The sequence below is a fragment of the Panthera onca genome, chromosome D4 (assembly GCF_046562875.1).
Source record: "Panthera onca isolate mPanOnc1 chromosome D4, mPanOnc1 haplotype 2, whole genome shotgun sequence".
NCBI classification, from domain to species: domain Eukaryota; kingdom Metazoa; phylum Chordata; class Mammalia; order Carnivora; family Felidae; genus Panthera; species Panthera onca.
The window spans coordinates 44,810,077-44,829,894 of record NC_138351.1 but is presented as its reverse complement, the minus strand read 5'-3'; the positions used below and the strand labels follow the sequence as shown (position 1 = coordinate 44,829,894).

At 45.6% G+C, this 19,818-nt stretch overlaps 1 protein-coding gene across 1 annotated transcript in view; it reads right to left on the bottom strand.

Annotated features, from left to right (window-relative positions):
- Window positions 1-214: 214 nt before the first annotated feature.
- ACER2 (alkaline ceramidase 2) overlaps window positions 215-19,818 on the bottom strand; it is a 34,796-nt gene continuing 15,192 nt past the window's right edge. The window contains exons 4-6 of the mRNA XM_060609682.3: window positions 15,890-16,027; window positions 8,696-8,833; window positions 215-4,954 (exon numbers count right to left, since the gene is read on the bottom strand). Of these exons, the coding sequence (XP_060465665.1) occupies window positions 4,768-4,954; window positions 8,696-8,833; window positions 15,890-16,027 (463 nt within the window). The 3' untranslated portion in view covers window positions 215-4,767. The remainder of the gene's footprint in view (window positions 4,955-8,695; window positions 8,834-15,889; window positions 16,028-19,818) is intronic.

Below are 19,818 nucleotides of genomic sequence, written 5' to 3'. Positions count from 1 at the left end.
TAGGCACTTTGTACTGGAAATACTTTGGTGTGTTAATTTCACAGCTCTGAGAAGAAACAACTACGCTAATCCTAAGTATGTTGAATAGCAAGGCTACCCAAATTTACTCAAACTAATTCAGGAAAATGTGCTTTGCTCTCCAATCCATTAGATGCATTTTTCCCTTTCAGATATTTCAGAAATCATTTTGGAAACAAACACAAACATAAACATATTTTCATTCACAGAAAATGCCACTTATGGCTTTAATATTGAAATATAACTCATAGTTCCCAAAAATAGTATAAAGTGCAAAAGCTCCATTTCAAAAGGCCTTAAAAACGCTCCCAAACAATGGACATTAACTGCTCCCACAGCCACTGGGCACACCACCCTAAGACGGCACAACCTATCTAAAGTATAAAACAAGGAATAGGTCTAAAAATACTATATATGCTCTGATTACATACTGTGATTACAAAATAGTCTTAAACCTGGTTTAACATACACAGAAAGAAACAATTCAAACAATCAGTCCTTTAGAGGCTTTTTTTTTTTTTTTTTTTTGCCTGTAGGAGTATGTAAGATCCATTAAGCATCCCAACCTGGCCTGAGCATTCTCTTTGGCCAGCTGGAATGGGAGCACCCCGGCCAAGAGCTGGCAATGAAAGGTTCCAAGCTTATCTGGGGGAAAGGAGCTATGAGAGGGGCTCCGGTTGGGCAAGCTTCAGCCCTCACCTGTCCCTCAGAGATGGTCTCATGCCAGCCCCATGGGATAAAGAGCCAAGGAAGACTCTACCCCACTCTCAGAGCCCCCAACATGGCCCTGGCTCACAGAAGCGTGAGGAACTGGTGAGTAGTTTTTACACACCTGAGAAAGCCAATAAACAGGACAAGTTACGGTATTTTTAGAAAGTCTGTGCTTGATGACCATTGAGCTTAGGTCCCCCAACAGAACATCTCTGATCCATAATGAATGTAGTAGGCACTAATCAGAGGGACAGGCAGATTTCCCCCCAAAAGTAGCCTGTTACCGAACAGATTCAGGTATCTCTTCTCCCACACACCTTAACTATATTCACTGACATGCTAATAGTATAATCCTAATCATCAAAAGGAGAAAAGCTTTCTCAAAAGTCTGCATTCAACCAAACACTAATAAAAATCGCTGACTTAAGTGATTACTTGATAACTAGGATACTAATGTTTAATATCCTAGATCCAGTTCCATCAGGCAAATTCTATCTAAGCAGAACAAGTATCTGACTGCCACGGTGAGTAACAGCCATGACCTAATTCCCGAATGTCAACTTTCCACTTCCCTGCGTTATCAGGGGGAAAAAAACAAACAAAGGTTCTTGATTGCACATCAATAAGCTATTCACTTTTTGAAAATCTGAAAACCTCACAACCTGCAGAGCCATCTATTAAATAGCTATTTTCTGTAGTTGGTCAACCCAAGTGCAGAGGCCTAACAAAAAGTAGACTTGGGTTCATTACTTCTCAGGACCTATTCATGTCCGGCTCAATGTAAAAAGACTCAGCAGTAAGTCAGAATCCAGTGATGAGCTCTCAAGTGCAGAGCTAACTCAAGTGTATTCCAAAAGCTGCTCTTTGCGGAAAATACACAACTGACATTTATATTCCATTCGAGCTACCAGATGAACTGTGCATGCTAAAAGACCTCTATTTACAACTCTATTGGGAAAGAAAAAAAGATGAGGAAACACACCAAAATGCCAAAATATTAACAATGATTGTCCTTGGACAATAGAAATGCAGACTACTTTTTTCTCTTCAACGTTCCTGCAGCTTTCTAATTCTCTTCAAGAGCCTGGAGTGCTATAAAAGCATCGTAAATATAAACATGAATGATGCCATAAACCTAACTTCAAATAAAATCTTTAAACTCCTACTTTCTTGATTTACCATCTTCACACTAACAAGCCATAGCGATTTTTGTTCAAAAGTAGAAGTTATGTTTTTGTCCTCCTACGATATACCCCATTCCATACCTGTTATCAGCCCTTAGCTCATCAAAACCAATCTCTAGGGGGCGCCTGGGTGGCTGAGTCGGTTGAGCGGCCGACTTCGGCTCAGGTCATGATCATACGGTCCGTGAGTTCAAGCCCTCTCTCCCTCTCTCTGACCCTCCCCCATTCATGCTCTGTCTCTCTCGGTCTCAAAAATAAATAAACAAAACAAAACAAAAAAAACAATCTCTAGAAGGGCCTTCTGGTTTGTTTTTTGTTTTTTTTTTTGTTTTGTTTTGTTTTTTTCTTTTTACAACAAAAGCATTCCTTCTGACATCTTAACTAAGCCATTTTTCTTGTAGAAGGTAGATGGAAACAGCCCTGTCAGGGCACTTATTTCCTCATTTCCAGCAGTCCCAGCTTATCTCTATTTCCAATGGACACTAAGAAATTTCCAGAAGAGTTAAGGTCAAAGAGTTGGGAGTTAGAAGGTGGTGTTCCCCAGGGACCTACCCCTTTACCTGATGGAGAGACCCACACCCTCCTTAACTGCTGGAACAATGCTCTCATCACTGAGGAGCCCTTGAGATGGAAATTAAACCTCCCATAGAGCACAAACACTTCCCACGGCCCCTTCTCCTCATGTATGCTTCCACAATAAGACAGCTGGACTTAAAGTAAATCAAAGCTTCCCCCTACTTTGGAGCATTTTTATACTCCAGAATGAATGACACCAGAATCCAAACCTGGGAAGTCCATCTGAAGTGAGGACAGTCTAATTCCCTTTGAAAAAATTCTAGACTTTAAACCCAAAAGACTGAACAGCAGTTTTAAAACTCTAGGTGGTTCCAGGGCGCCTGGGTGGCTCAGTTGGTTAAGCATCTGACTCCAGTTCAGGTCATGATCTCACAGTTTGTGGGTTCAAGCCCCTCGTTGGGCTCTGTGCTGACAGCTCAGATTTTCCTTCGGATTCTGTGTCTCCCTCTCTCTCTGCCCCTCCCCCATTTGTGCTCTGTCTCTTTCTCTGAAAAATGAACATTAAAAATTTTAAAAACAAAACAAAATTCTAGGTAGTTCATGAACCACCTAGGTCTCAGAAGTGCACTAGAAGCCCCACAAATACTTAAATACCATTTTTAAAGTATATTTTTAAGCTATAATAAACAGGGTACACTCATTCAATCCCAAATTTTTTACCATGGAAACCACCAATTTAACTTGCATTTTTCGCTGCATGATACTAAGGGAAATGTAGAAGTTTAGCCTTAAATTTAAACTACTAGAATGCACCATCTATCACACATTTGGGTTCCTTGATGATTTCTTATTGCAGATAGGGTTCTGCTAAAAATAACTTGAAAACCACAGAAGCAGAATAAAGTCCTTCATTTTTAAACTCTCAATTCAGTTCCTTATTGGACTTTTCACCTTCGATCCTGTGCAAATTCTAACTGGAGCCAAAGTTCCTAGACCTGCCACATGCTGGTCCTGCCCAATTCTTATTAGATCCTTAGCGACAGGACTCCCATCCACACAAGGACATGTCTGTCCTGCCCTCTTTCATGATGGAATGTTGCAAAGCGGGAGATGTGAGTTAAAGTGAGTATCCCTGAGGTCATGCATTCCCCCTCACACCTTGATGACCGTTTTAGAGTCTTCATTCGGCCCAATGAAGAGATTAGTTTTGGCTAGTGTCCCTTCAGGTGAGGAAAAACTGAGAAGGCCAACAGCATTGCCTGCTGCACCAACGACCCAAAGAGCCACAGTTCTAGAGAAAAGCAGCTATCAAATCCTTGGAGAAACCACAGGAAGCACCTTGTACTGGGAGAATATGGAGTATGATTCCCGCAGGAAATCTTGCAGAAAGAAGAGGTGACATTTTGGGGGATAACTTCCAAATGGAAGAGCATCCAGAAGGCTTCCAATCAGCACAAGTTTCCAGAACTTCATGTCTGCTCCAGACGTTGAACCAGGCAGGACTCCCACCGTGATTGTCATGAGGCCTGACCTTACGGAGCTCGGCACTAAGGAGCGGGGAGTCTGTGTGCAGACTGCTCACACCACAACTATCCTGTGTGTGTGTGTGTGTGTGACCGTTGGTTTGAGGAGGGGACCAACAATGTCCACATCTAAAAATTGCGCTCATCTTCAAGAATGGCTTAAAGCAGAGTGTAGCTTTTGGCACAGAGGGTTTTTCTCGTCTGCTTCACCCTCCTCTGAAGTCAAATCCCCATCTCTCAGCAGAGGTAGTAGAGAAAAGATTCACAAGTGCATGTAAAACCTGGTTATGGAGAGCTCTACATGGATGCCTCCTTAGCCATTAGCCCTGTGTGGATTTCATTGGCTTGGTCTTGTTTTAGGACAGTTTCCTCAAACGAAAATCCCTGGGATCTTCCATCAGACAGAGGTCTGAGTCTGTCGCAGGGCCTGTCGGTCAGCAGGAGAGTTGACACGGAGAGCACATGGGAATGGTCGAGTCTGGACCCATCTCCCACTGGGAGTCCCGAGGGACTGCTCTGCCATTGCCAGAAAGGATACAGCCCAACAAACTACCGCATCTGGAAGAGGCTGAGAAGTTCCACCTGGTGCCCCTCAGCCCTCCACTTTCCATCTTTGGGAAAGGGGAAGACCTTCCTCCCCCTGCGTGGTAGAGTCCTGGCGGGCCACAGACACCTTAGTTGAGCCCACGGGAACAGAACTTTTAAAAGACAGGCCCTCCCCCGGACTCTGCAAGCCCCCGGCTGTCTTTGCTGGCAAAGGGAGCCCGTGCATCAGGGAAAATAAGCAGAGAAGCCAAGCCACCACGGCCATGCCATCACGTGATCTTGACTGGTGATTTCTTGCTGGCACACAGGAGGGACACGTAAGGCACGCCGATGAAGGCCCACTTCTCACTGGGCCAGAACTTGATGACGGGGCCCTGCTCAGGGATCTCGGAGGCTGCATCAAAGTAGGCAAAGCATACACAGCCCAGGTAGGCAGCGAGGCAGATGAGGATGTGCCTGCGAGAAGGACACAGGGAGTGAGCACCTGACACAGGCAAAGATGGCCACCTTCACGCTAGCCTGCCCCTCCCGCTGGGCCAGCCCACCATTCCTGGCTGTAATGACAGCCCAGTGCCTTTTTCAATTAGGAAGGGGTGAAGGTGACCACTAATCTCCAGAATAGCAGGAGAGTGATAAATCTGGAGCAAACAGGGCCTGTTTCAGAAAGTTCTAATAGGAGCAAACATGCAAATGCCTTTGACACTCAACTGACACCCAAAGATTTAAAACCAGTGCTAGGAAGATGGAGGGAACTGAGCACGTCTGATTGGATCCCACCTTCTTACTCCAAGGTCGCTTACACATAGTTAATGCTCTTTATTAGGAATCATTTTATACTGATTAAACTGCTTGTATACAGTTTAGCAGGGAAACTTTTTTACTGTGTCTGTAAAAAGTTTTAATATGAATCTTTATCAAGCAAGGGACCATTTAAAAGCATGTGATCCTGGGGCGCCTGGGTGGCTCAGTCAGTTGAGCGTCCGACTTCGGCTCGGGTCGTGATCTCACGGTTTGTGAGTTTGACCCCTGTGTCAGACTCAGTGCTGACAGCTCAGAGCCTGGAGTCTGCCTCGGATTCTGGGTCTCCTCTCTCTGTCCCTCCCCCGCTTGTGCTCTGTCTCTGTCTCTCAAAAATAAAAATGTAAAAAAAAAAAAAAATTAAAAGCATGTAATCCTTCCTTCTCTTAGACTGAAATCTAATTCTAGATGAATGAAAGCTTTTAAATCTATTTCTTAAATATAATCAAAGAAAGTGTTTTTATAAACTTCGGTGGCTGAGGCCTTTCTGATAATGACACAAAGCCCAGAAACCCTACAGGAAAAGACTGACAGATGTTGGAACATGAATGTTTAAAATCAACATGGCCCCAAAATATCATTATATACTCAAAGACAAATGGAAGGGGGGGGGGGGGGGGGGGGCTTGATACTCACATGACCAAAGAGTTAAAATCCCTATATTCCAAAGAACTCTCAAAAAGTAATCATTTCACAGGATGCCCTTTAAAACCATCAGTGTGGGAGTGGGCAGTGTATGAAGACAGCAAGGCCGAGATTGGCCTCAGGCAGATAATTACTGATGCTGGATGTTGCCCCCAAGAGGGCTCAATGTAGTACCCTCCATACTCTTGAAAATGATGTAAATTTGCATGACACACACACCTAGTTATGGGACAGTAACGACTGCCTACTACTATGTGCCAGGCACTAGGTGCTAGATAAAAATTTTTAAAAATAGAAATACTCTGCAGAGAAGACCAACAAAAAGGCTCCTTTCAAGAGAAGAAATACAAAGAGTAAGCTTATGTTGGAAAAGATGTTCAATAATAAGGCCATTTTTCTTACAAAGACATGAAAATAAAAATATTTTTAATCAGGTTAAGATTCAAGAGTTAATAATATCTAGTATATAGGACAGTATGGGTAAAAGGCATTATCTTATAGACTTTTAAAAAGTGTTCATTAATATAATCTCCCTGGATCTAGACAATCTCCTTGGATTTGGACATATATCTAGATACATAGATATCTAGATATATCGATGTAAATATATCTAGTATTCTCTTAAAAAAAAAAAAAAGGAAAAAAAAAAGATCATTTGCATCATGTATAGAATTGTTCTTTAAAAGCAGAATTAGAGGGGAGCCTGAGTGGCTCAGTCAAGTGTCTGACTCTATTACGGCTCAGGTCATGATCTCGCAGTTCGCGGGTTCTAGCCCTACGTTGGGCTCTGTGCTGACAATGCAGAGCCTGCTTGGGACTCTCTCTCCCTCTCTATCTGCCCTCCCTGAGCCTCCCCACCCCCCACCTCAAAATAAATAAACTTAAAACATTTTTTTAAATAAGTAAAGGTAGAATTAGAGAAACAGACAAAAATCTGAAAGAAAGAGCATTTGGCTGGCTCAGTCCGTAGCACGTGTGACCCTTGATTCTCGGGGTCGTGAGTTTAAGAGTCCCATTGTGCAGAAATTACTTAAATAAACAAATCTGAAAATCCAGAAGAATAAACCTCAGGTTGAGAACAATTGTTATCACTCGTTGGCAGACAGACTTATGAGAGCCTCTGTCTATACTTCGGTTTAAATTTGTTCTTAAAGCATCCCAACTGGTACAAAAAGATGTTTTTCACCTTTGAAAAACAAGGCAGGAAGTACACAACACTTAGAAACAAATTAAGTTTGAGCCAGTTATTACAGTCTAATTTTTAAATTTTGCTTAAACTGTTGGATTAATAAAAATGCACTACATCTTGAATGAGGTCGTCTTTACACACGTGTACACATTTATCAAAACTCATCAAATTATACACTTAAAATCTACATTTTAGGGGTGCCTAGGTGGCTCAGTCAGTTAAGCATCCAACTTCAGCTCAGGTCATGATCTCAAAGTTTGTGAGTTCGAGCCCCGCATCAGGCTCTGTGCTGACAGCTTGTAGCCTGGACCATGCTTCAGTATCTGTGCCTCCCTCTCTCTCTGCCCCTCCCCTGCTCTCACTCTGTCTCTCTGTCTCTGTCTCTCTTTCTCGGCCCCACCCCTCTTGAGCTCTGTTTCTGTCTCTGTCTCTCTCTGCCCCTCCCCCCTTCCTTGATCTCTTTCAAAAATAAACATTTAAAAATCTGCATTTTATTATCTCCATTATAACTCAACAAACTCATACTAGTGAATCTATACACTGTAAGTCGAGGTTGAACCTAAAAAATATCAGGCAAAGGACCCTCAGACTAGAATCTCCAGTTTGTGCTGTTTTACTTTGTCTTCTGCGAACAGTCCTGGGAGTCCCCAAGCCTTCCACTGAGAGCAGATTGTGTCTCCTGCTAGATATATACAAATTCTCATGTTCAAAGGAATTCATACGAGTTCTCCCAAACCAGAGTCCTAGGCATCTCCTGACAGAAGTCAAGCTTGTTCTGAATCTTGGATCTGATAGAGTTTTTCCAACTCCTCACCACTAGAATTCTCCCTGGGTGCTCTCAATTGACAAGGGCCGTCCTAAAGCAGATGTCTCTTGGTCCTTGTTATCTCTTGCAATCAGAAGTCGTGGCGGGTGGAGGGAAACGGGACTCTGGGTTCGTCGCTAAAGCAGTTCCTGGGAAGAAACCGCTCTGACTTCCTCCCTCAGCCTCCTGAGTGGAAACTGTTGAGTGTTGCTCAGTAAACCGCTTGCTGCTTTTGATTTTCAAACTTCACCGTGTAACCTGAGCATTCCAATGCATAGATGCTCCAACTCCCTATGACTGAATGCCCAGGTGAGGCATTAGTTTGCCTTCCCCTTCTGGGCATCCGTCTCTGTCTGGAAAGGGAGTGGCTGAGACTGTCCCTAGATGACCTGTGATGCTGTCACCTGGGCATCCCAGGCCCCACATCCTATCTGTCCCAAGCCTTACCCCCCACCCCCGCCCCCCTCCCTAGAGATCAAGCTACAGCTCAGGTTACAGATTCGGTTTTCAAGCTCCTTTATGCTTTAGTAATGGAGCTAAAGGTAAGAGACCGCAGACTTGAAACACTCACAATTAGGTCTTTTAGTTCTGGCTAAGCCTGCTCCCTGGAGCCCCTTCCGCCTTTGAGCACACTTTCCTGACGGTCTCTGTGAGGAGAAAGGCGCTCAGCCTGTGCTGTCCCCTCACACACCTGCGCACCCTGCAGGGAGAATGATGCCTGACAACAAGCACAGATCCCCGTGGGGTCGCTGGGGCTTACCACACGCAGTGCAGGTAGGGGAAGTGGAAGGAGGACAACAGCTCACAGAAGGCTCGGTCACTGATCCAGCAGAAGAGCGCAAGGGTCCACCAGAGGCCGGAGAAGAGGCCCAGCTTAAATACACGCACGTTGTCGCACCTGCACAGGGATCCAGAAAGCAGGTCGCCATCAGGCTTGGTTGCCACCCAGCTCGCTGGCCACTTTCCTCTGGCTCCTCACATCCCCCTAGGCCCTTGGCACTGGAGGTCCAGCTCAACATACTGTCACCCCACAAGCTTGTGGATGTAGACACCATGCATACACAGATGGCCCCCAATGTGTCTCACCCAGGCCTCTCCCTGACTCACTCACATACCTGACCGCCTTGACGTGTCAACCCACGTGTGCTATGGACCTAAACTGAACATGTCCATAATGCACTCCTGATCTCCCCCTGCCCGCTCCAAAGAATCTTCCATGCTTTCGGAAGCTCAGGCCAAGAATCTTGGAGTCCTTGTTCTCTTTCCACACACCCCACAGCAGCTCTGCCTTCAATATATACCCAAAAGCCGGCCTCTCCTACCACCCCCGCCTGAGTCCAGGCCACCGTCCTCTCCTGCCTGAGTTATGGCAACTGTGTCCTCCCACCCTCATTCCCACGGTCCATTCTCCACGCTCCGTTCAAAGCCTCCCATGTCTTCCTTTCCAACCAGAGGGAAAGCCCGCAAGGCCCCACACATCCCAGCTTCTCTGCCCTCCACCTGCTCTCCTACATACTCTGCCCCTCGCTGCCTCTGCTTATCCACCATGCCATCCGGGGATCCTTGTGCTCGTCAGATATCCCGGGCGTGTTCCCCAGACCTCAGCATCAGCTGCTGCTGCCACCTGGAATGTTCTTCCTCACAAAACCACATGGCTCACTGTCTCCCAAGTCTCTGCTCAAATATCACTCAGTAAACCCTTTCCTGATCACTGTCTTTAACCATTGTACCACCTGTCTCCACCCCTAAGTGATTCCTCCCAATTCCCCATTACCCCCTCCTCTCCTGTCATGTCCTCTGTAGGGGTTATAAGCCTTCTAGCATCCTTCATGTCGTAGCTATTTGTTGATAGCTGGTCTTCCCCTGGTACAACACTGGGCACACAGAGGGCTCCCACTCTTTGCTGAGTGAAGGAAAGAACTCTGACCTACGCTAGGACAAGATGCTTTTCGGAAACAAATGCTAACAGCCCAAAGAAATTTCAACTGCTATTTTCCTTTTGTTGTTCCCGAATCACTCATAAGGGGGTGACTTCTGTTCCTAGGGAGGAATGTCCAGAGGCAGCTGGTGGCTGAGGGTCCGTCTAAACCCTCCCTCAGAGTCTCCTTCCCCCTCCCTCCCCCACGGGCCACTCCTCAGTCAATCAAGCTCTCTTTCCCGGTCCCAGGGTCCAATGTGACATCTGTACCCGAGAAGGGGTCATGTTTATTTGTTCATATTTGTTGAACAAGTAAGGAAGGTGTCCAAAGCCTCACTTACTGGTACCTTTCCCAGCTGCCTGGCAGAGGCATCAGTAAAAGCCTCGGTGAAAACAGGACGGGCAGTACGTTCAGAAAGTCCTACTCAGAAAAAAACAAACTGAAATACCCTTTTGTAGAGCTAAATGCATTCCTTGAAAATTTTTCAAAACCTGTTTTGGGACAACAGAGGCCCCTGATCGGTCCGACTTAGCTTTGTTGAACAGCGCACTCTTAGACCTGCTGCTCCCTCACAGAGGCTCTGCTCCTCCTCTGTCTCAGCTCCTCTTTCTCTGCCTCCTCAGGTCTCGGCTTCAAGGGCACCTTCTCGGATAGACTTGCCCTGACCGCCCCTCCCCCATTACACTGTCCGCATCGGGGGCACCCGCCAGTTTCCTTCCTGACACTCGTCACTAGCTGACGTTGTTTTTATTGGTGTAATTATTCGTCAAATGTCTAGTATCCAACCAGACTGTACGATCAATGAGAGAGGAGCCACACCTGCCCCTGAGTGTATGCAGTGCCCAGCCCAGGATAGGCATGATATAAATGCTTGCTGGATGAGTAGATAAAACAAGGTAGTAAAGGAAAATGTTAATGAGATCCTAGCGATCATAGGAACATGTTTTGTTTTTTTTTTCTGGATTAAAAAAAAAAAAAAAGTAACCATGTTGACTGTGTACCAAATTCTCTGAAGCCATGCCAGGCACTACGAAAGGCAAAATGAACAGGACCCTTGCCTTGCCACTTTAAAATGAAAATGGACAAAAACAAATGTCAACAAATATGGCCAATCTGGTACAAGAGGACCCATGTACACTCAATTAAACCTAGAAACTTTGGGGGCAGCTGGGCGGGTCAGTCGGTTCAGCGTCCGACTCTTGGTTTCGGCTCAGGTCATAATCTCAAGGGTTCATGAGTTCGAGCCCCACATAGGGCTCCAAGCTGCTGGTGTGGAGCCTGCTTGGGATTCTCTCTCTCTGTCTGCCCCTCCCTCATATGTGTGTTCTCTCTCAAAATAAATAAACTTAAGCCAAAATTTGTAGGTTTTTGTTTTTTTAAGGAGAACACCAGAACACATCACAATATGCTGGAAAGGCAGTGCCTACGTGAACATTTGACGAATAATTACACCAATAAAAACAACGTCAGCTAGTGACGAGTGTCAGGAAGGAAACTGGCAGGTGCCCCCGATGCGGACAGTGTAATGGGGGAGGGGCTGTCAGGGAGGGTCTAACCGAGAAGCTGCCCTTGAAGCTGAGACCTGAGGAAGCAGAGAAAGAGGAGCTGAGACAGGGGAGGAGCAGAGCCATCCTGAAGTGGCAAGAGAGGCAGAATGTCAGGGGATGAGTCACATGTGGGGAAAGCACTGCAGAGTCAAGGTCTCAGGGTGGCCTGATGATGTCCCTTCCTCTGTTTCTAGAGGGACAGGTCCTGCTGCCTGCTACTGACCAGGCGTATCTCCCCGTGGGTCTTGTCCAAACCTGGGTTCCTTTGGGTTTTATTCCCATTTCTCAGGGCTTAGATCAAAATGTAAACGTGAGGTTAAATGGAGGGAAAAAAAAAAAAAAAACAGAACAAAAGTGATAGATACAAGGAGGGCCCTATTTTAGGCTAAAAAAAAAATCTGAGATGATGGCTACAGTTCTCTTCCTGACCCTTTGTTGTATTCTCAAAGTTTTCCTTAACTGACTCACTCCTAATAATCAGAAGAAAAGCGCCAACCTTAAAAGGTGTTAAATGCACCTGAGTCCCTGGGTAATACGACCCCACCATAAATTTCAGTAAATGTCCAATCATAACCCCAAGTAAAATTTTGTTGCTTCCTGGTCTGAGAGAAGGTTCGGAAAGGACAATGAAAATATGGAAAGACTAGGAACAAGCTTTAGGAATGAGGCTAATGAGAAACAAAAAGCTTCCCCAGTTCCTTCTGAGCAGAGGGAGGTGGGAGGAGAAATATTTGGCTGGCACATTACAGATCATTGCTAATGACAATGGGGAAGGTCCTGGAAGGAAATGCAAAGAGCAACAAGGACATCTCTTCGTCTGGGAATTGTATCAAAGCCGGCCAACAACCATCTTCTCTCTCCCTGCTGGGATCCCAGTGGGGACAGAGACACAGCAGTGAACGTAGAGACCCCACTCCTGCCCGTGGGGCCTACATCAAGCAGAGGGGACAGACCGTAAACAAAACAGCAGCATAAATCATTTTTTAATTACAGTCAGGCTGGGGGCCAGAAAGAAGTCTGAGGTGCTATGACGGCGTATAAACAGTTGAGCCAAAACAGGTGAGTCAAAGGTGAGCCAGAAGTGAGCCAAACAGAAGGGTCAGAAGGAAGGGAACAGCATGAACAAGGACCTGGGGACAGAAAGAGCTAAGCCCCCTTGGGGATAGGGAAGGTCAAAACGGCTGAAGGCAGAGTGTAGCAGGGAGCTTCATGCAGGAAAGAGCTACAGCAGGCAGGGGCTACGTCAGGATTTTGAACTTCATCCTAACTGTGATGTCGGCTAAAACAACTCCATAAAACATTAGAGGCAAGCAAGGGGCCACACGGAGGATATTGAACTTTAATCTCAATTGTAATGTCAACTAATAGAAAAAGGACTATGATCAGAGGGGATGCTCAGGAAAGGAAAAGGAAGCCAGGCTTCTGCCTTGAGCAGATGGGTAAATGGTGCCATTTACTGCTGCTGGAAATGTTGGGAGAGCCAGAACTGGAAAAGGCAGATCGGCGATCTGGCTGAACTCGAGATGGCTGTGACAGGTGGGGACAGAGGTTGGACAGGCAGCTAGATGCACCGTGGTGGAGGGAGGAGGAAGGATGGGGTCAGACACACAGCTGGGAGTTGTTTGCAGATGTTTGCAGGCTGTGGATGAGCTCCTTCAGAGGGAAGTGTAGAGGGAGGAGAGCCGAGGTGAGCTGTCACCTGAAGGGACCCCTACCCGCAAAGGTGCACAGCAAACGAGCTTACATGAGAGACTGAAAAGAAGCCATGGAGGGAGTGGCATTCCAGGAGGGTGTGGCATCCTAAGAGGCACTCGGAAGGTTTCAAGGACAAGGGGGGTGAACTGCGCAAATAGCTGAGGGAAGAACACATAAGTTACGTTGAAAAACCATCACTTGGACACACAGCCAAGAGGGGCTTGGGTAGCAAGGTGGGCTGAAGAAATGAGAGCTGGGCGGATGAAGGCCACTTTTAAAGACGTTGGGCTGTGGCACCTGGCTGGCGCAGCTGGTAGAGTGTATGAGTCTGGATCTTGGGGTCTTGAGTTCAAGCCCCACGTTGGGCATAGAGATCACTTATACACACACACACACACACACACACATATATAAAATAAACACTTCCAAGATGCTGGGCTGTGACAGATGAGGGAGAGAAAGGGTGGTGGCTGGAGAGAGTCGTGGACTGAGTCCAGGCTGACTGCTAGGGAAGAAAGAGGGACTCCAGTGTTTTTACAGGCCAAAGGGAAAGACCTTTTAAGAGGAGTGTTGGGGGCGCCTGGGTGGCGCAGTCGGTTAAGCGTCCGACTTCAGCCAGGTCACGATCTCGCGGTCCGTGGGTTCGAGCCCCGCGTCGGGCTCTGGGCTGATGGCTCGGAGCCTGGAGCCTGTTTCCGATTCTGTGTCTCCCTCTCTCTGTGCCCCTCTCCCGTTCATGCTCTGTCTCTCTCTGTCCCAAAAATAAATAAAAAAAAAAAAAAAAAAAAAAAAACGTTGAAAAAAAAAAAAAAGAGGAGTGTTGGGAGGGGGGGATGGGCTAAATGAGTTATGGGCATTAAGGAGGGCACTTGTTGGGATGAGCACTGGGTATTTGTAAGTGATCAATCGTTGAATTCTGAAACCATCATCACACTGTATGTTAACTAACTTGGGTTTAAATAAAATTAAAAAACTAAAAAAAAAATTTTTTTTGAAAGGCGGATCAAGGACCAGTAGACAATTTACAGGAATAAAGTAGGCATAAGAGAAAGAAGGGAATAATCCCTAGGCTGAAAGACAGACCCTGGCAGGATGGAGGGATACTTCCCATGATGCTGCCATTTGTTACAATGATGGAGACCAATCAGCTGCAGTGATGGCTAGCTTTTCAGGGGCGAAGATCTCAAGTACGAAACAGATTATTTCTTTTGTAATTATGTGCAAAGATTAGAGTGTTAAAGGAAAATTTTTCCTTGCTTAAAGATCACACTTGTGAAGCAGAATTTATTTAAACAGTAATCTGTCCTAACCACTTGTCCTAACCCCATTTGCTCTTGTTTAAATATTTTAATATTTATTTATTTTTGAGAGAGAGAGACAGAATGTGAGCAGTGGAGGGGCAGAGAGAGGGAGACACAGCATCTGAAGCAGGCTCCAGGCTCTGAGCTGTCAGCACAGAGCCTGATGTGGGGCTCGAACCCACAACCATGAGATCATGACCTGAGCTGAAGTCAGACGCTTAACTGACTGAGCCACTCAAGCGCCCCTAAATATTATTAATTAAAAATGTTTTCTCTTTCCTTAAGCTACTTTTTAACAAAATTATAGGCTAAAACATATTAGATTCAAGAGTTAAAATGAACTAGATTGCAGTGAATTCTCAAGAAACCTACATCCAGAACATTCTATTCACATCAGGCCTAATATAAGCCAGTACCACTGGACCATTACAAATTCATTTCAGATCTCTTTATTGACAACGTGGGTGTTTTCCAAAGAGCTTCAAAAATCTGTTAGCGTTCTGAAGCCAGTCTCTTGTTCTTCCACTCTTCCAAGGCTACCGAAGGAAAGCAACAAGACAAGATGGGACAGCGTCTTTGCTCTGCCAGCCAGTGTCTTAAAATATTTCTTCAACCACCTTTGACCCTGCCTGGTATTGCTGACATTCAAAGCAACCCCCAGAGGCAGAGCAGTGGGAAGAACCGTATGTCTCCTCTCAAAGACTGAAGGGAGAGCTGACAACATCTTACACAGAGCAACTCTCACACAAAGGAAGAGAGGCCCCAGACTTCAGTTAGGACACGCTACATCCATAGCAATGAGAAAGTCATGAATTAAAATGCATTTCTAAACACTGGCACAAAGAAAAAGCTGCATTTTCAGGGTATTAAAATAAGGGCAGTGGTTAGATGTGTTTGGGGGCTAAAGAAATCATGTACACACAAGGCTAAACTACTTGTAGATATCAACCTGAACTTGAGTATACAACTTCCCAAAGGAAAATCCTTAGGCAAATAGCAAAGGCTTTACCTGATAGGTTGTAAATAAGAGACTAAGCCTCAGGGAAAATAACACAGTCAACGGTATTATACCTGGAGTCAATGTTGCCTCGTATATAGACATTCGTTTTTCCTTCTGTGTGTGAATGCAATAGCCTCGTTAGGACTTTTCTCCTTATTCTCGTCCTAGGAACAGATCTATTCTTTGTACAGAATTAAGTCTAGGCAGGTTGGTCTGGGCATTCACCAGGTCCCTGAGATCTTGCTGCTAAGCTAGCTTCAGATCACTGGGATATATTGCATCCGCTAAACAGCTGCTCCCCTCTTTCTGGAAGTGAGATCGTTAACATTTAGAACCAACCCATCAAACGTGCTGTCAATCCAATAGTCAGAAACTAACTCTATGTGAGGAGTCCGATTCCTTTTCCACTGTTGAGGGCAGTAAAAAATGAACAAACAAACAAAAACCCCAGAAGCCGATATGTTCCCAACCCAGGGGCAGCCTGGTACCCACCTCCTTAGCTCTGCAACCAGCAGCACAGTGCAAGGAACCCCCAGGGTCATCAGAGAGATGTTGTTGATGGCGGGCTTGACAAACGCCAGGCACGTTGTGACCGCAGACAGGACACAGACCACTGCCTTGAACCTGCCCCTGAATCGATGGAAGCAAAACCAAACTGTTAGCAAAGGAGGTCTTGTTGTTTGATGAATGCTGGCAAAGCACAGGCACCACAGGCGGAAATGCAAACTGAGAAGTAAGTCGTGCACAAGGTACCAGGAGTTTAAAACCCACTCACAACCATGGGCTCACTAATTCTACTTCTAAGAGTTTATTCTTAGGAAGTAGCCAGAAATTTTCAAAATATTTAGCCAGGGGGTACCTGGGTGGCTCTGTCAGTTGAGCGTCAGACTCTTGATTTCAGCTCCAGTCATGATCTCATGGTTCATGGGGCTGAGCCCTGTGTTGGGCTCCGTGCGGGCAGCACACAGCCTGCTTGGGATTCTCTCTCTCCCTCTTACTCTGCTCCTCCCCTGCTCATACTTTCTCTCTCTCTCTCTCTCTCTCTTTCTCTCTCTCAAAAATGAATAAACAAACTTAAAAAAAAATTAGCCAGGAGAATGGTGAAATGAGAATCCATGTAAGTCCCTGAGGGTGAGATATGGATAATTATTTTCTTAGTGTCCTTTTTCTCTTTATTGTTTTCAGATCTCTTACAGCAGCGTTTAGCAAACTTCTATAAAGGGTGAGAGAGTAAATATTTTAGGTGTTGCAGGTCACAAGGTCTCCGCAGCTACTCAAGTCCACCACTGTGGACAGTAAGTGATTGGGCACGGCTGTATGCCAACAAAACTTGATTTGCAAAAATAGGCAGTGGACCCATTTGGCTCACAGCTTGTCAACCCCTGTTCTACAAGACAAATGGATAAGACTTTTACAAGAAAACCAGGGACCACTTACAAACCATAAAGCTCCCTAGTTTAAAAGAAAAAAAAAATCTGTGTCTAGCACACAAAATTAAGTCTTAAGAAAAAATTCTAATCGTGTCTTTATTTCCTGGCAAGTCACAGTCTAGCATGCATTGGAATTTTGTGTTGACAAGTCTTTGACCTGACAAATCTTAGAAAAATGCCATCCTCACTCCCTTCAGTGGAGGTGCTTTCAGTAGAAAGTGCCAGAAGTGGCGACGTGATCCCGGACGCGTTCCTCCTTCTCTCCCTGGGACTCCATTTCCTTATCTATAAAATGAAAAGCCTGGACTAGATGATCCCTAAGGCCTCATCCATGACTGAAATTTAAGAGCACATGATCTTCCTGAAGTTTCTTTTATTCCTCATTAGCACAATTTACTTTGGCCGCGAGCCCTGGAACAGGTCGCAGTTGGGAAACTAATTTGAATGAAATTCCATTATAAAGAAATCAAAGTGCATTGAGACCTCCAAAATACAAATTTATCTCTTAGAGAGGAAAACCATTTATCATCAAGGCACAGGAAATCATTGATGGGGCGGCCAACTTTCTGACTGGAATGGACAGGAATTGTAGCCCTGAACTTCAACCAGAGAAAAAAAAAATACATGTGTGGGAAAGGGTCCAGGCAGCAAGTTCTCAGGAGAAGCCTGTTTTCCTCCTGGCCTTGGCTGGCAGCCTTTGCTACTGGATGAAAGGCTACCTGCTCCACTCTGAGGACCACAGCCCGCAGCTCCCCTCCCCCCATCACACACCCACAGTAACTCTTATGGACCCACAATAACTCTTTCACTGGGTTTTGAGATTCTATGAACCACACCAAGGCCTTTCAGCCTTTTTAGATCGGAAAAACCATAAACAAAAAAAACACCATTCCTAAATTGTATCACTTCTCTAGATCAATGGCTGAGGGGTGGGTTAGTGAGGGCGATGGCGATTTAAGCACAGGTGTTCCAGCTAACAGATGCGTGTCACTTTTTCTCCTTCCATCTCATAATAGCCGTGGGACCTTTGACAAGTCACGAAACGCTCTAAGCCCCAAGTTTCTCTACCCCGTGGGGTTCCCGTAAGCATTAAGGCACTTCACACAGTGCCTGATGCACGGTATGTGCTGATCAAATCCACTCTTACTGTTACCATTACCATCATGTGAGAACAAGTGAGACTTTAAATAATGTTACTGTGAATCAGATCTACTCTCGGGGAAAATCTGGGCTGCTGTTGCTCTGTAGAGGTCTGCCAAACAGTTCAAAGGCAGCAAGCCTGACGAAACTTGCTTTCTTCAAGGAGAACATAGGCGGACTACCTCCCAGGTCGGTCCAGAAGGTGTGAGGGAATGCGCTTCAAGAAGGTGGCTTAGCCAACAAAACAACCTATGAACATACAAATCTGTAACCAGCAGAAGTCAACAGAAGTTACAGGGACAGTCCCGCTGACCCCAGAGTCAGGGTCCTGGGTACCAGAGAGCTGGGTACCCGGAGGTCCTGGGTACCAGAGAGCTGGGAATGTCCAGAAGGGACGGGGTCTGACAGGGTGTTACCTTATCAGTGACACCAGGCAACTCCTACTGTGGTCTCTGGTCCTGTTCTCAACTTTCCAGCCCATTGTGGGCTCAAAGTGGAGCACCAGGTCAGGGAACCCTTACCACCCCTTCTTCTTCAATTCTCCCAATCAAACCCTGGTAGCCCAACACCATCAATATAATATTATAATAAAGCTGCTACTGTTATCATTAGCCACCCATTAGAGCAGTGGTTTTCAACCATATCAGACCCTGTGCCCCTTTTTTATAGTAAAAACTTGGTAATGCCTCCCCGCCGTTTTTAAAAAAAAAAAAAAAAAAAAAAAAAGTTTATTTTTGAGAGAGGGCGAGAGCAAGAAAGAGAGAGAGTGAGTGAGTATGAGCAGGGGGAGGGATAGAGAGGGGAAGAGAGAGAATCCAAAGCAGGCTCGCACTGTCAGCATAGAGCCTGACGTGAAGCTCAAACCCTTGAACTATGAGATCATGACCTAAGCTGAAGTTGGATGCTTAACTGACTGAGCCACCCAGGCGCCCCTAGCCCTTTTTCCAAAGTAAAATTGATTTTATGGATGATTAAACTCCATCACCGTAACCACTGAAAATATATCCACAGACTTCCCAGATGTCTCTTAAGGGATGGAAATGTCCCGGTTAAGATCTACTGCTCTAAACTACCCTGTAGGACTAAAACATGATCTATTTAGAACAACCAGACCATGATATTCATAGGACTACAGCAGTGGGTCCTGGAAGGTCTGCCCATGTCGTTTTATAAGTAAGGAACTGATAAGACCCAGAGAGTCTAAGCCCCTGGCCACAAGTTACCCAGCTAGAGCAGGATGGCCAGACCCCAGTCTGCACCCATGCAACTCAAAAACTGAATTGGATTATAAGGTGAGAGCTGTCCCTAGATCATGTGGAGGCAAAATGGTAAAAAAAAAAAAAAAAAAAAAATCACAGGAGGATAAATCTTTAAGAAATGGAAACAATTAGCCTATAATAGTTCTTTGTTCTTGGGAGTTTATTTTCTCAAAACAAAAATGTTTAAAAATTATTAATAACCGGGGTGCCTGGGTGGCTCAGTCGATTAAGCATCCGACTTTGGCTCAGGTCATTATCTCACAGTTCTTGAGTTCGAGCCCCATGTTGGGCTCTGTGCTGACAGCTCAAAGCCTGGAGCCTGCTTCAGATTCTGTGTCCCCCACTCTCTCTGCTTCTCTCTCTCTCTCTCTCTCTCTCTCTCTCTCTCTCTCAAAAGTAAGGGGCACCTGGGTGGCTCAGTCAGTTAAGCATCCGACTTCAGCTCAGGTCATGATCTCATGGTTTCTGAGTTCGAGCTCCGCATCGGGCTCTGTGCTGGAGCACAGACAGCTCAGAGCCTGGAGCCTGCTTCAGATTCTGTGTCTCCCTCTCTCTCTCTCTGCCCCTCCCCTGCTCACACGCTGCCTCTCTC